This window comes from Excalfactoria chinensis, chromosome 3, assembly GCF_039878825.1.
Source record: "Excalfactoria chinensis isolate bCotChi1 chromosome 3, bCotChi1.hap2, whole genome shotgun sequence".
Taxonomy (NCBI): Eukaryota; Metazoa; Chordata; class Aves; order Galliformes; family Phasianidae; genus Excalfactoria; species Excalfactoria chinensis.
The window spans coordinates 89,200,287-89,214,595 of record NC_092827.1 but is presented as its reverse complement, the minus strand read 5'-3'; the positions used below and the strand labels follow the sequence as shown (position 1 = coordinate 89,214,595).

Below are 14,309 nucleotides of genomic sequence, written 5' to 3'. Positions count from 1 at the left end.
TCTTAGAGGGAAGTGAGGCCCTGGCACTGCCCAGAGAAGCTGTGGTGCCCCATCCCTGGAGGTGCTCCAGGCCAGGTTGGATGGGGCCCTGGGCAGCCTGAGCTGGGGGAACAGCCCTGCCTATGGTTGGGCTTTGAGGTCCCTTCCAACCCAAACCATTCTGTGATTGGACTCTTACAGAAGGTTTTGTAGTGCTGATGAAGCAACTTGCTAATCAAGTGGTTTGGCTGCTTGCCTTCATGATCTTCATCACCCTTCCACACCCCTTGTGTTTTGGCTCTTTATGCCTTTCATTTGTAAGATGCAGGGTAAGTGGTGTATGCATCTGGATGCAACCTTTGAGGTAAGGGTAAGCTTTAAGGCACTGGTCAGCTGTCAGAGGAGGCCGAGAGATAGTTGAACCATTAAACCATCTCCTCCTTATTTGGTTGCTCTAGAAATTAGAAAAATAGGCTGTGTGGACCTGCTGAAGTGTAAGAGAAGCAAAGCAGCCACCCTTCATCCATGTTCTAGGTGCTCTTCTCCAAACTAACAGCTCTGTGCAGTTGTAAGCATCTAGACCAGCAATGTAGAGCCTGCTTTCTGACTCGAGTGATGCTGTCACTCTTCTGGCAGCCAATCCTGCTATGCTTTTCATTAGTGCATTTGCAGGGAAAGGAGTTGAAAAAAGTCACCCAGGGGCAGCGAGCCTGTGCTGATATGGCAGTCGTGTGTGAGTTCTGTACTTGCAGATCTGTTGCTTAAAAAGCAGCTACCTGCTGCATCTAGCACTGTGTATTGGAAGATTAAGGCAGAATGTGAAACTTCATCCCAAACCTTCCCTCACCGATCTTCTGGTTGCACACTGACAGCCTTTCAGAGATACCTGGCTCATAGAAACAATGGCTGCTGGGCTTAAAGTACGTGAAAACATTTGGATCAGTGATACTATGTGTGCAAAGCTCTCATTGGGTATCCTAGGAGAAATGGAATCACAAGGAATGAAGAATAAAGGTGACACTTGTTCTTTGTGGTAAGTTCTGTTCCTGGCCTTTACCCATTCTGCAGTATCTGTGCTGCCCCCTTTCCCCCTTTTATTTAGTGGGAAATAGGGACACGAGCTGCAAGATGAACAAACCCATGTGCTAATAGAAGCCGCTCAAAGCCTCTGCTCTTTGCAGTGCAGGTGTAGATTACAGCAGAGGGCTCAAACACTGATAACCTTGGATCTGATTTCTACACTGTGCTTAGCAGTGTGCTTCTGAAGCAGCCTATAAAACACCTGGAAGTTATTTGTGTCCTGCTTGTGGATATTCCCACAAGAATGCAAAGTGAGTGCGGAGCAACTAGCAGAGGTTTGTGTGACTCTTTAAAAGCCCTTTTACAGTTTGGATCTGGTTTGCAGAGAAGAAACGTGTTAAGGTTTGGCTTGCTTTATGTGCAAGTGGTGTGGGTCCAGTTCAAGTGTGATGAAGGGAAGAGCAGGGTGGAAAGTAATTCAGTGCCACAGGCCTTTGAAAAGCATAGCTACCCTGGGACTCAAAGGAAGGCTGGGGAAAGTGTGGGCCCCCTCCTGAAGGGAAAAGGAGACCTCCTTGCACACGGCAGTGGAAAGGCTGAAGTACTGAATGCCTTCTGTGCCTCCCCAAGACTGGCCTTCAGGAATTGCAGGACCAAGCTGAAAGGCCAGAGCCAGGAAGATGGACCCTTAGTGGAGGATGATCATGTCAAAGAATACTGAACTGGACTTCCATATGTCATTGAGAAGCTACTCTGTAATCTGCTCCATTGTGGCATCTAGAAGTGCCCAAAGTCTGTAGGAAAGCAGATGTCCTTCCCATCTTCAGGAAGGCCAAGAAAGATGACACGGGGATGGACAGGCAGGTCAGCCTCATCTTGATCCCTGGGAAGGTGATGACGCCATTTCCAAGCACATGAAGGAGGAGAAAGTCGTAGACACAGCATGAATTCACCAAGGGGAAGTCTTGCTTAACCAACTATCAGCCTTAGCAACAAACTTATGTTGCTGACTCAGTGTCCACCAAGACCCCCAGGCTCTTTCCTGCAGAGCCGCATTCCAGCTGTGTGGCTCCAGGGGTCCTTCCACAGATGCATTGCTTTGCCCTTCTTGAACTTTTTGAGGTTCTTTTCCACTCATCCTGTTGAGGTCCCTCTGGATGGCCGCATTGCCCTCTGAGTTGGACAAGTCTAGTTCTGTCACCAGCACTTCACAGGGAGCAGCTGTCGTTTGTACCATTAGATGGGGCTGTGGTTAAAGAATCGGGATTTGGGAATTACAGCTTCAGCTCCAGCAGCCGGCCTTGAGGGAAGGTGGAGGGGATGAGCCTCTGCCCTTGGTTCTGCCTACCCACCGCAGGGTGGGAATTTCTGAGGCCTGAGGCACCACAAGAGCGGTGGGCCTGTCAGCCATGGAGTTGGTGCTGGGTGCCTGGGGAAACCTGCATGGAGTTCAGGTAAGCCAGCGTGCTGTGCCTACAAAGCACGACTGTGAGGGATGGTTTGGTCACAGGACGTTCTTCCCCCAATGGCTCAAGTGCTCAGGAGTGACTCCTGCCACTGACGACCCCTTCTCCATTTACTGATCTCTTCACCGCTGTGTGGTGTTTTGTAGGCACATCAGGGTTGAGTAGGAATAGGGCGGTCACCACGGGAATACCTCCACCATGGCTTCTGGTTGTGCTGGGCACAGCGGGATTGCTGGAGCACCAGCAGGGCCTGGAAGTTATTTTAAGTATTATTATTTTTTCATTGGCTGTTTAATCCCAAACAAAGGAAATGGCAGGAAAAGCCACTCTGTTGTCAGCAGCAGCCAGGCTCCTGGCAGCACTCCCTGCTACCTCCATTATCCCACAGCCACATCCCCACAGCAGGCAGGAGGAGGAGGAGGTGGCTGTCCTGCCCCAAACCTGCCCTCCTCCTCTGCTGGAGGGGCAGAGGGCAGCGGGGGACTTCCCTTGGAGCAAGGGCCACCAGCAGCCTGGCCATGGCAAGCAGGAAAAACAATAGGAAGTGGAAACAAAGCCTTTCTGCTGTGTCTCCACAGCCGCTTTCCGCATGGGAAGCCAGAGCGGTTTTCCGGGCTCCCACAGGACAGCCGCCTCCTCTGCCCTCCTCATCCTCAGGCCTTGTCACAGCCAGGTCCCAGGCAGGGCAGGATGGGAGGTCTCACTGCACTGTACCAGCATGTGGATAAGCTGTAGGGCAATAATGGTTAATGCTTTAGTTGGGTCAGAAGATTTTTGTAAGCACCCTGGTGTCAGGAATGCAACAGGGTTATATCTTGTTAGAGGTCTCACACAGCCTATAGGCCCCACACCACCTCCGAGGCACCTGGCCACACACAGCGGAGGAAAGCAGAGGGGAATTGTGACCCAAGGCCCCCCCCCTTCCTGCTGCTGGGGTCTTCGGTGGCCAAAAGGCACCTCAGCCTTTCAGGCAACTATTTGTTACCCCACCGATGTCTGTTTTGTGCCCTTAGCCTGCACTGCTGTTCCCGGCAGCTGACAAAGAAGGGTTGGGAGCCCAGCTGTGAAATGTAGTGGTGTTATGGCTGCAATGCCTGGTTATTAAGGATGCAGGGAGAGGGAGCATGAGGGATCCCCTGCCGTCTACCTCCATGTCACACTGCAGCATGGATAGGAACAGGAGAGAGGCGGCTGGAACCAACTGTGCTGTGTTGGGCTCTGAAGCAATGAACCTGGTGCAGAGGAAGGATGACCCCTGAGACCAGGGCTGAGAAATACGGGGAGCCAGTTCTGCTTCACATCAAGAGGAGTGAGCCACCTCCTTGCAGCGTGCAGCCAGGTACAGTGGTATTTATAGCTTCCCCTGTTAATGAGGTCACATTTACACATTAATTAGCTCTTGCTTAGCCTTTAGAAACTCGTGGTGTACCCACGGCACTTGGCTCATCACAGTGTCTTATGTACAGGAGCAGGATGGGCCCAAGTTGGGCCCAGTGGGCTTGTGCCCCTCTGAGCCATGCTGTGTAACCCTGGAGAACAGCAGCAGGGAGGAGGATGGAGACAGGGTCCTACAGGGTCCTGCATGGTCCTGGGTCAGCTGGAGGCACAGGAGGCACAGGGGAGGGAGGAGAGCACAGGGCAGCCTGGTGAGCTGTCCTGAAGCAGAGGGTCACAGAACCATAGAAAGAAAAATAGGTGTTAGCTTCTTCACTGCACACTGATTTCCCATGAGGATTAATTAGCTGTAGTTAAAATATATGTTTTTTCATGGAATTATGCTTCAATTAGGGCCAGTTGCTCGCTGGCACCATGTGGAACCAAAACTCAGCCCACGGGGTCAATTTGCCCCTCACCACGAGCCCCTTGTGGCTGCTGCCCCAGCACTGCACACACTGCAGGGCTGCAGGATGCAGTAAGGATGGGCCCCTCATCCAGAAGAGCGCTGTGCCATTTGGGTTAAAAAAGAAATCCATTTCCTCAGCTGCCTTTTAAGCAAGGTGGGTGCACTTCCTGCTGTTTGAAGCTGTTCAGTGAGGCAGTTATATCTTTGCTGACATCTACACTAACAGCAAAAGCATCAGGGAACTCAGTGCTGCTCCTGGAAATAGAACTCCACCAGCAAGGCTTCCTGTGTCCCAGCACAGCCTGCCCCTAATGCCTGCACTATACAGGGGAGGGAGCGGTCACCTTGCTTTTAGGTGAGAGCAGGGAAGGCCTGAAGGTGATGCAATTATGGGGGCTGCTCTTCATCCTCTACCACCTGTGCCCCCAGTATGTAATGCTGGGTGTCACACCTGCCGCCAGACACCTGGCTTGCAAATAGCTGACTTCACTGCTGAGAACATCAAGGCTTCTCTGTTAGTGTTTATTAATTTACTGGATAAACAGTAGCGAGGTTCAATACTGTCTGTGGCTTTGGCTGCTTCTTCCACAGCCTTCAAAGCAATTACTGCCATGAAAGCAAATGGTCCATTTAGTGAGGGAATCTGTAGGGCAGAAATGAGATCAGATTCCTGAACAGATGTGCCCTCCTCTAGCAGGATGCAGCGCCTGGTAGGCCTCAAGCTGACAGCAGGCAGAACCCCTCCCCTGCTTCCCCAGCTGGCTGTGGTATCAGAGCCAGCCCTGTAACTCCACAATAAGCACAAGGGGCTGTCAGTTTGAAGCATTTCATCTGCCAGGGATGGACAACAGGAAGGATTCCTGTTGTGGGGGCAGGAGGTGGCACCAAAATAACCCCCCCCCTTCCCCCCATTTCTCTAAAAGAAAGCGGGTCCCTCAAACAAGACAAAAGCCTGCTGCTCGTTTCCAGCAGCCCTGGAGCTGGGCCCCCAGTAAAGGCCTGCTGGCAGTCCTGCCCCAGCCCTGCGCTGCTCCCTACCTGCTTTGTGGCTGAGCCAAGGCCTGAGGTCTCCGGGCTGCACGTGCCTGTGCCTGGCAGCTCTCCCAGCCCTATGTTAGCTGGCAGGGACTGCTGGAAACCACCCAGCCTCCAGATGCAGCTCCTCAGCAGGAGCTGGTCCTGGGGAGCAACCAGCTGGGGGCTCCTTCCTTTATCCAGGGCTCTGCTCCTCCCCCAGTGGCACTAACAGCCCAGTGTCAGCCTGGCCGCCTTCCCATCGCACAGATCATAACATCACAAAATACTTTGGGTTGGAAGGGACCTCAAAGCCCACCCAACCCCCAGCCATGGGCAGGGCTGCCCCCACCAGCTTATTACAACGTGTCCTAGAGCAGACCTTAATGAATCTGGTGCCCAGGCAGCGGCATCACCTAACGGCTGCAGTAAGACGGGAGTAAGGGCTGCAGGAACCCAGCTCAGCTCTGCATCACAAGCAGAGGCATATAAGAGCATCATTGATTTATATTCAGCAAGATATTTTTCTAAGCGGTAAGTGGAACCAGAGAAGATCTTCTTCCATCTCCTCCAGCACCTTTTGCATTAACCCCACCTTTGATTTGCTCTTTCTGTATTGCAGAGCCTGTCTTTGAGAGGCTCCCGGGCCTGGCAAGGGAACTGTTACCTCCAGTTGAGTTACGCCAACAGTACCCAGGTAAAGCTTCAAAATGTGCTATAATATAAATGATGGGAAATTATCGTCAAACTTGAAAAGACAAAGGAGGACCAGAAATGCGATAGCCAAAGATTCCACAGGGATAACACCAAGACAACACATCTGCTCTCAACAGGCACATGGCACCTGCAGTACCGACTGAATGCTCCCAAGCAGCAGAGCCTACACCTGAGCTGTAGCTCATGCTTAAGCGCTGTCACCTGTGTAATTCCTGATCCTTTGGTCTTTCCCTTATGGATCCCTCTGGCTTGCTGGCTTTACCTGCATTGTCACTGTATTCCTCATCCCGGTTCTCTTTCAAAAGGAGGAAGTCAGTATTTCGTTTCCATACCGGCATTTCTAGATTTGTTTCTCTAATCTAGACAGGAAAAAAGAAAACTTCGGCTCCTTTATCAATGCCTCCACCTTGTTAAAAAAAGGGGCAACTGGTTATTCTTTGGTGTAGGTGGTTGCAACATTGTCAGCGGATGCAGGAAGCAGTCCTGAAGTAAAGGACAACACAAGTAGGTAACAGCTGCAGCTGTGCTACATTCAAGTGCTTTTGTATCGAGTCTAAGGGGGCCGTTATCAACTTGACAGGAGCGAAGTCTCAAATAAGTTAAAGCTCAGCTCCTCACCTTTTGTATGTGCTGCTCTGGACGCTCCCACATGAGTTCCCCTTAATTTTCACTTCATGGCTACGAACTGCTTGGCATCAGAAGAGTGTGATCACATTTTGTCTAGCATTAGTTCTCTACGTGACAAACTACTCCATTAAAACAGGCTTTACACAGCACAACCCTGGCAGACAGCAGGTTATGAATAATGTGATTTATTCTGCAGTTCTGGGCTCTGTTCAAGATAGCAAAGCAGAGAATGCTTCTCTATGAATCCTCCTTGGAAACCTTCAGACAACCTCACTCGTGTGCTTAGAGCTCACCCAGAACTTCTTGAAGTTAGCAGCTAACCAGCTTGGTAGGGAATCTTCGCATAGAGGTGAGATCCATTCACTGCCTGTGTTGTTTTCTTCTGTGTAACTCACTGTCTCCAAGAGATGCCAAGAAACACAGCGTGAGACCCGTTTGCATTCTGGTCATCAGAATCCACATACCCAAGTTTCAGGTGAAAAATTACAACCACATTTTAACAGAATGTGACCTCAGGTGTAAATTTCTTTGCAGCAACTTTCATCAGTGATTGGAGGGAGGCGTGTCAAAAAAATGATGCTTCAAACGTATGTTTCTGCCTAAGTACTGCTTCTATAAAGTACCATCGCTATAAGGGAGAGCGAACAAAACCCCACACCATTATGGTTTTAATTCTGGGTGGTCCTGAGCAGAGCCAGGGGCTGGACTCAGCAATCCCTGCGGGTCCCTTCCAGCATGGGATATTGTGTGGTTATGGAAGTGCCTTTTTGGTTAGGGTGTCCAACAGGCGCTAATTGCATGTGGGCTCAGCTCTCAAACGTGCTGCAGGATGTCAGTGAAACAGAAAGGAGGTAGTCAACCAAGAAGCCAATACCTACACACCAAGAAACCAGATAATGGAGTGTAAAAAGCTTTAATAGAAGCAAACAAAACACAACTTACACTGACTGCACTGTCTGGTGAACCATGAAGAACAGAGAAGGTTCCAAACTCATCGTTAACGCAAATAAGAGAGGGATGCGAACAGCAGCAAAGCCTGTTTTTCCTTAGCTCTATCACTGAGCTAGGCAGCCCACTGCAGCTCCAGGCTCTACCCAGCAATGGTAGAACACACCTCAGAATGTGTCTGAACACACCAAGTTCAGACTTTAAGCTCTGAAAAAGACCCTTCTGTACACAGTACTTCAGCCAAGTTTGTTTCCTAAACCTACTGGAAGCACTTGGGTCACAGATGGGAGAGAAAAAGGGAGATACAGGAGGATAAACTTTAATCAAATATAACCCAAACGTAACGTTTAAGAATCAAGACTGAAACCAGGCTTCATTTAATGTATTTTAATAGCAAACTTACAGGAACAGCACAGAAGACAGACGACATTAAAAACATGTACTTGCATGTAGGACAACTCAGTTAGAAAAGTATAGTGAATGGATGGAAACTACTGTATGATAAAAATGCTACAAACACCATTTAGTTGCCGTTGGTAAGAAATTTACTTGTTTAAAAAAATCCAAATGCTGGCATAGTCCAGAAAAATTTGACAGGCTTATTTCTACTATTTTTTTTTTTCCTTTGTTTTTTTATAAAGCTGAATTGTCGAAACTTGTTCACGCTGCCATTTTGGTGACCGCATTAATGTTTTGTCCCCTCTTTTATATTAAAAATCCACACACAAATGAAAATGGAAACCAAAAATAACCTTGCCAATACCCAATTCTGTCCCCCTATTTTTCCATTTGCAACCATATACTCAGGTACCTTTGAACCCCATGGAAAAAATATCTAACGTTCATTACTACCAATAACAGGAAGAAGATTTTGCTTCGAGAATGACAAACCCATGGTGGTGAAGTTTAGGCACGCTCCCCACGGATGCGGCGTGCTAGCTGGATATCTTTTGGCATGATTGTGACGCGTTTGGCATGGATAGCACACAGGTTGGTATCTTCAAACAGGCCAACCAAGTAGGCTTCACTTGCCTCCTAGTATGAAAGAAAAGAGTAAAGAACACTTTCACTCTCCGAGAACGAGGAAAAGGAGAATTCCAAGTACAATGTAACATGATATTAAGTTTGAGCTTCTATCTCTATTGACACACATCTAAAGGCTGAGACTGTCAAAGAAAGGAAAGTCACCGTTTTCACATAAGGTATCAAATAGCGCTCTGTGTCAAAGCTGTGTTCTGATGCCACTTGGTGAGGACATCCTCTGGAACACGACTGAATAAACGCCATGACAGCACGCTCATGAGATAAGGGGTCATCGTATCCAAAGGTGAGTTTGTTTAGGAACTTCTCTTTTTAAAGGCTGGGTTGCACCAGTTGAGTTACTAGTCTGCTCTTCCAGAGTAAGAGCTGCTGAGCATCAGGTGCAATTGGCTGTTGCTAGGGAGAAGAGTATGTGTTCTTTTACAAGAGGCAGTTAAGGCACACAGCTCCTTGCTGCAGGATGTGTGGCTACCAAGAAGGTTGCTTAATTCTTAAGTCACAAACTAACAGTAAAAACTGTATGGTGAATTACTAGATGTAAGGGGACAACACCTTTAACTAAGAAACTCCTTCTATCACCAAAAGCAGGACAGCGGCCTGAAAATTACCATTAGACAGCTCTCCCTTACCTACAGTCTCTTCCCCCTTGTATGGGAACTGTTGAATCACAGCCTAAACCACTGATTAACACCTGAAGACAAGACCCCATCAGCCCTGGGAGCACATGTGAAGGCAATTCATGCTGGGGTGGAGCCTGGCTCCATCTCTCTTGAACCTCATTTAAGGGCTGACTGCTGCAGTGGAAGGATCTCTTTCTGGAGGTCCTTTCTCTGTGGAGTTTCCTCAGTAAACCTAGATCCTTGGACATAGGTGAGTAATCTTTTCCCTTCCTTTGTAATATCTTTCTATTGTGTTGGTCCTTCTGCCATTATGCTTTCTAAGCATCATCCACCTGTTTGGGGTGTGGAGGGCACAGCCTTATTAATAGAGAAGGCTCTCACACTTGTGAATCCCAGGGCTAGCACCTTAGGAATGAAAAGGACAAGCCCTATCCTAAGAAAACCACAATCCTATCCCTGTTACTGTGCTGCTGTAGGCAGGATCTGGGGTTAGACAGATGCTTGGTTAGACCTAATTATTCTCCTGGCTCACTTTAAGCTTGCTGCTAATTAGGCCTAGCACACCAATGGTAACTGTTTACACGTTCTCAGCTTGATTCAGAATTCCAGCATCTAACAGCCTCCTAAGAAACATGCCAGCATGACCTGGCACGCAGGGTGAGCAGGCAGAAATGATGGGGCTAATTTCCAGAAAGAAGGCTGAGATCCACCCTCTCTGAATGCATACAAAGCAACAGCTTATGTAAACTGCAAAAAAGCAACTAAGTTACATACAGTGCTTAATTAGAAGGAAGAAAAATATTTACTGTGGATGAGGACTGTAGTATTAAGTTATTTGATATTCCATTTTTGATATCTTGCTAATCCACTACATGAAAAGTTCAGAAACTTCACTAAATAAGCCAGCCAAGTAATATGGTACTGAAAGGGTTAAGGTTGGGGTTGCTTTTCTTCTTCTGAAATAGGCAAGTAGGAAGCACTATGAACGTTCCACCAACATCTGCTTAATGCACAACCAGGAACATTCCAGCCACTATTCTGAAGATGCATCAGCTATGGTCTAAATGTTAGTAAGTAATTCCAGTTTAGAACAAAACAAGACAAACATACATCAATGAACCTCAGGATTGAAGAATTACTGTATTCACAGCCAAGAGTGAAGCCAGAACACCAAGCAAAAGCAGCAACCTTCAAAATGCATGCAGTCACCTTTCAAAGCTAAGAATGCACTCAGGTATATGGGACCTCATGGTGCACATTTTGGCCCTTGTCTTGTAGAATGCCTTTCTTTTCTGAGGAGTAGCTCTCCTTTTCTGATTATCGGATTCTACAACTATAACCAGGTTCTGGAATCAGGAATATATTTCTCTCATTCTCATAAGAACAAAGCCTTGGAGGAGACCTTACAAGGCTTGACTTTTGGTCACTTGATTTGGGCAGCACAACCGCACAGCTGGAGTCTGTCAGCTTTCAGAACAGAGCAAAAGGAACCCCATTAAACTAACTGAACAAGAATATCAAGTTCTAGGGAGCTTATACTAGATTCAGTTAAGACCGCCAGGAATTTGGCTCTGGAGGAGTAATCAATGCTTCACCCTCAATGTATTCTAAGTTCTTTAACACAATAAAAGGAGTTATGCTTAGTATGAACCACTTTACACAAATAGCCATTTCATCAACCACTTTTAGATGTGGCTCAGCAAGCTGTCTTACTTTAACCTGAATTTCAGGACATCAAGACCTTCATTTGGACAGACTGGAACAAGTTCTGCATGACAACACTTTCTGTTCTTCCAAAGGTAAAACTTCAGTATGTTTTGAGCTCGGATATATATTAGATATTTATACTGCAGATAAATCCATTGATGGATTATTTACTGTGATATTCTTTTGCTGGGGGAAAGGATGGGATGACCAGTGAAATGGTATGTTGACAGCTGTTACAAGGAGCTGCTGACCTGTCACTGCATCATTTTAGCTGTGACACCTGCAGACCAACATCAGGGTGACTGCAAACAGAGGATGCCCATTGGGGTGCATCCTCCATGTTGGAGCCCTGCCAGCAGAGGCTGCGCCCACCACAGCACAATGCAGCTGGAGCTAACATTAAAAAAAGCAGCTGCTCAGCAGGAGTGGGGGGCTGAGCCCTGCCTGCCATTTCTGCATTAGGGCGGGTGGGAGCCTCCTTCCTGCAGCATTCACGGAACAGCTGTGCCCTCACAATTACCACTTCTTGGGAAACTCTCCCAGTTTGCAGATCTCTGGTAAAGCAGATGGGTGCGTGCTTTGGTACGGGTTCTTGAGGGAGCTGTTAAGCGCCATCTGGGTGAGGTGCTGCTCCCAGCACCACTTACCTGCAAAGCACCGATAGCAGCGCTCTGGAAGCGCAGATCTGTTTTGAAGTCCTGAGCAATTTCACGCACCAGACGTTGGAAGGGAAGTTTGCGGATCAAAAGTTCAGTTGACTTCTGATAGCGCCTGATTTCACGGAGGGCCACAGTGCCAGGCCTTTAGGAATGCGTGATCGTAACAAAAAAAGACAATTAGTATTCAGAACCTAATTCTGCATTGCCTTGACAGGGTTCGTGACCTAACCTGAACTAAACATCAAAAACACGTGCATATTTAGGGGTTGGAAGGGACCACTGGAAATTATCTTGTCAACCCCCTGCTACAAGCAGTTCCCCACAGCAGGGCATGCAGGTGAGTGTCCAGGCAGGTCTTGAATATCTCTATGGAAGGTGATCCCGCAGCTTTTCTGGGCAGCCAGTCCCAGCGTTCCATCAACGTGTTGCTTTCAGCAGCAGCAGCGGGAACTCTGCTTCCCTTTCCCTGTTACTCACCACTCATCCCTCCCCTCGTGAGCACAGGACAGCATCAGGCCACCAGGGGTGCTGATGCCAGCACTGTGGGTGCTGTGCACACGTCCTGACGGCGCGCAGCGGCAGGCTCAGCGCAGCGCAGTCAGTTGGTGCGGTGACCCCAGAGCGGCTCTCCCTGCCTGCTGCCTTCTCTCCGTGTCAAGGCTGGCCGCAATACCCGAAGGTACGGGCCGTACGGCGCAGCCCGCATTAGCAGCGGTGTTATTTCCCGGCACTCACCTCGGCGCCGCCGCTACCGCTGCAGAGCGGCATCGCGCGCTTCTCCCTCTCACAGTGATTCCGGCGGTCGCTCCGTCCCGCCCGGCCCCGCTTCCCCCCGCGCCGAAGTTTCCCCGCCGCTCGGGCCCGCTCCCGCCCCCCCATCCCGCAGCCGAGCGGCGCGGTGCCGCCGGAGGGCGCAGCGTACCGGTAGCGGTGCGGCTTCTTCACCCCGCCAGTAGAGGGCGCGCTCTTGCGGGCCGCCTTGGTGGCCAGCTGCTTGCGGGGCGCCTTGCCGCCGGTGGACTTGCGGGCGGTCTGCTTGGTGCGGGCCATGCTGCTGCCGACGTCGCTGCCTTACACCTGCCGCGACAAGCCGCCCGCCTCACCCCGCGGCCGGGGCGCGCTTCCCCCCCCCCGCCCGGCCCTGCCCCGCCGCCCCACCCGCTCGCGGGGTGCGGGGGGTTGGAGGGGGGGGGGGGCCGCGCCGCCGACCCGCTCCGCCCAGCGGAGCCGTTAACCCCAGAGCGCCCCCCCGCTCCTCCCCCCGCCCCTCCAGGAAGCGGCGGGGCCCGCAGCCCCCCCCCCCCCAACTGTCGGGGGCGGCGGGGGGCGGCGGTGCGGGGTTCACCCCCGGCCGGTTCCGGCCTCCCGTTCCCCACCCCGAGCCGCCCGGCGCCCCTCTATCCCTCCCGCCCCGCGGCCCCGCCGAGCGAGCGGCCAACGGGCGTCCGCGTCGCCCGAAGGGCCGGGGAAGGGCCGGGCCGGGCGCGGAGGGAGCGGGCAACTTTCGGGGGGCAGCGGCCGGGTCCCCCCTCGCTCCGTGCGGTGTCCCCTCCCGGCAGCGCCCCGCTCCGCGGCGCCTCTCGCGGGCGAACTCCGGCGTCGGCCGCGGCGCAAGATGGAAACGGGCGCCGAGCGCAGCCCCGCGCCCAGCAGGACGGATCCGTCGCCAAAACCGAGGCGCGGAACCCGCCGGCCGCTCCGGGCCGCGCGGCTGCAGCTGGAGGGGGCGGCGGAAAAGTTTGCGCTCCGAACCCCCCAAATGGCGGCGCGTTGGGGCCGCTCCCGGAGCGCGTTTGTGCGACTCCCGGTTGTTTTTGATGCGATAGGGGGGAAAAAAATATGGTCGGTGACCAGAGAAAAGAGACAAGATGGTGAAGCTGAGCAACAACCGCGGGGAGCGGGGAAGGCGAAGGCGGCCGGGAGGTCCCGGGCGGCCCCGGCAACGCTCCGCCGCCGCTCCCCGGCTCCGATGCGGGGGGACGCGGGTCCGGGGAGCCGCCGAGAGCCCGGGGGAAAGCCGCCCAAAGGGGAAAAGGGGGGGAAAGGGGGGGGGGGTCCGGAGCGGGGCCGAGCGGGGAGCGGCGGCCGCGCAGAGCGGGGGATCCGGCGGAGCGAAGCGGCGACGCGGAGCTGGAAGGGGAGGGCGGCGCGGGGCGGCGGCGGGAGGGGAGCGGGCCGCGGGGCGACCAAAGTTTGCGGGGAGAGCCGGGGGGCGGCGGGGAGACGGCGCGGGGGGGGGGGGGGGAGAGGCGCGGGGCGCGGCGCCACACTTACCCCGTCCGCCTGGGCGAGCGCGGCTGCCGTGCGGGAGGGAGGGAGGGAGGAGGGCGGGCCGAGGGCGGGCGCGAGGAGGAGCCGGAGCTGCGGCGGCTGCTGCTGCTGGCGGCGGCGGCTGCGAGCACAATTGAAAGATGGCTGACCGGGGTGGGCCGGGCCGCCGCAGGGCCGCGCCTCCGCCCCGCCCGCCGGCCAATGGGGCACAATGGAGGGAAGGCCCCGCCCCGGCCGAGGCCCCGCCCCCTCCCTCGGCGCCGTGTGTACAAACACAAAAGACACGCCGCGCGCCCGCTGCCATTCCCGCCCCGCCGGGCGCCTAACGGCCGCCAAACGGACCCCGGCGGCGCGCGGGGCCTGCGCTCGGGCCGCGCCGCGGAGGGCGACGGGGAAA

The 14,309-nt window shown here is 52.5% G+C and overlaps 1 protein-coding gene and 1 long non-coding RNA gene across 2 annotated transcripts; one reads left to right on the top strand and one right to left on the bottom strand.

Annotated features, from left to right (window-relative positions):
- Positions 1 to 7,986: 7,986 nt before the first annotated feature.
- On the bottom strand, positions 7,987 to 14,050 carry H3-3A (H3.3 histone A). Its single transcript, XM_072333250.1, has 4 exons — positions 13,916 to 14,050; positions 12,564 to 12,718; positions 11,630 to 11,783; positions 7,987 to 8,649 (listed from the first exon to the last, which is right to left on the bottom strand). The coding sequence occupies exons 2-4, from the start codon at positions 12,689 to 12,691 to the stop codon at positions 8,521 to 8,523; spliced, it is 411 nt and encodes a 136-aa protein (XP_072189351.1). The 5' UTR covers positions 12,692 to 12,718; positions 13,916 to 14,050; the 3' UTR covers positions 7,987 to 8,520.
- On the top strand, positions 8,692 to 12,508 carry LOC140250506 (uncharacterized). The gene is made up of 3 exons (XR_011903188.1): positions 8,692 to 9,525; positions 11,006 to 11,074; positions 11,856 to 12,508. It is a non-coding gene; the product is annotated as an uncharacterized lncRNA (long non-coding RNA).
- Positions 14,051 to 14,309: the final 259 nt, after the last annotated feature.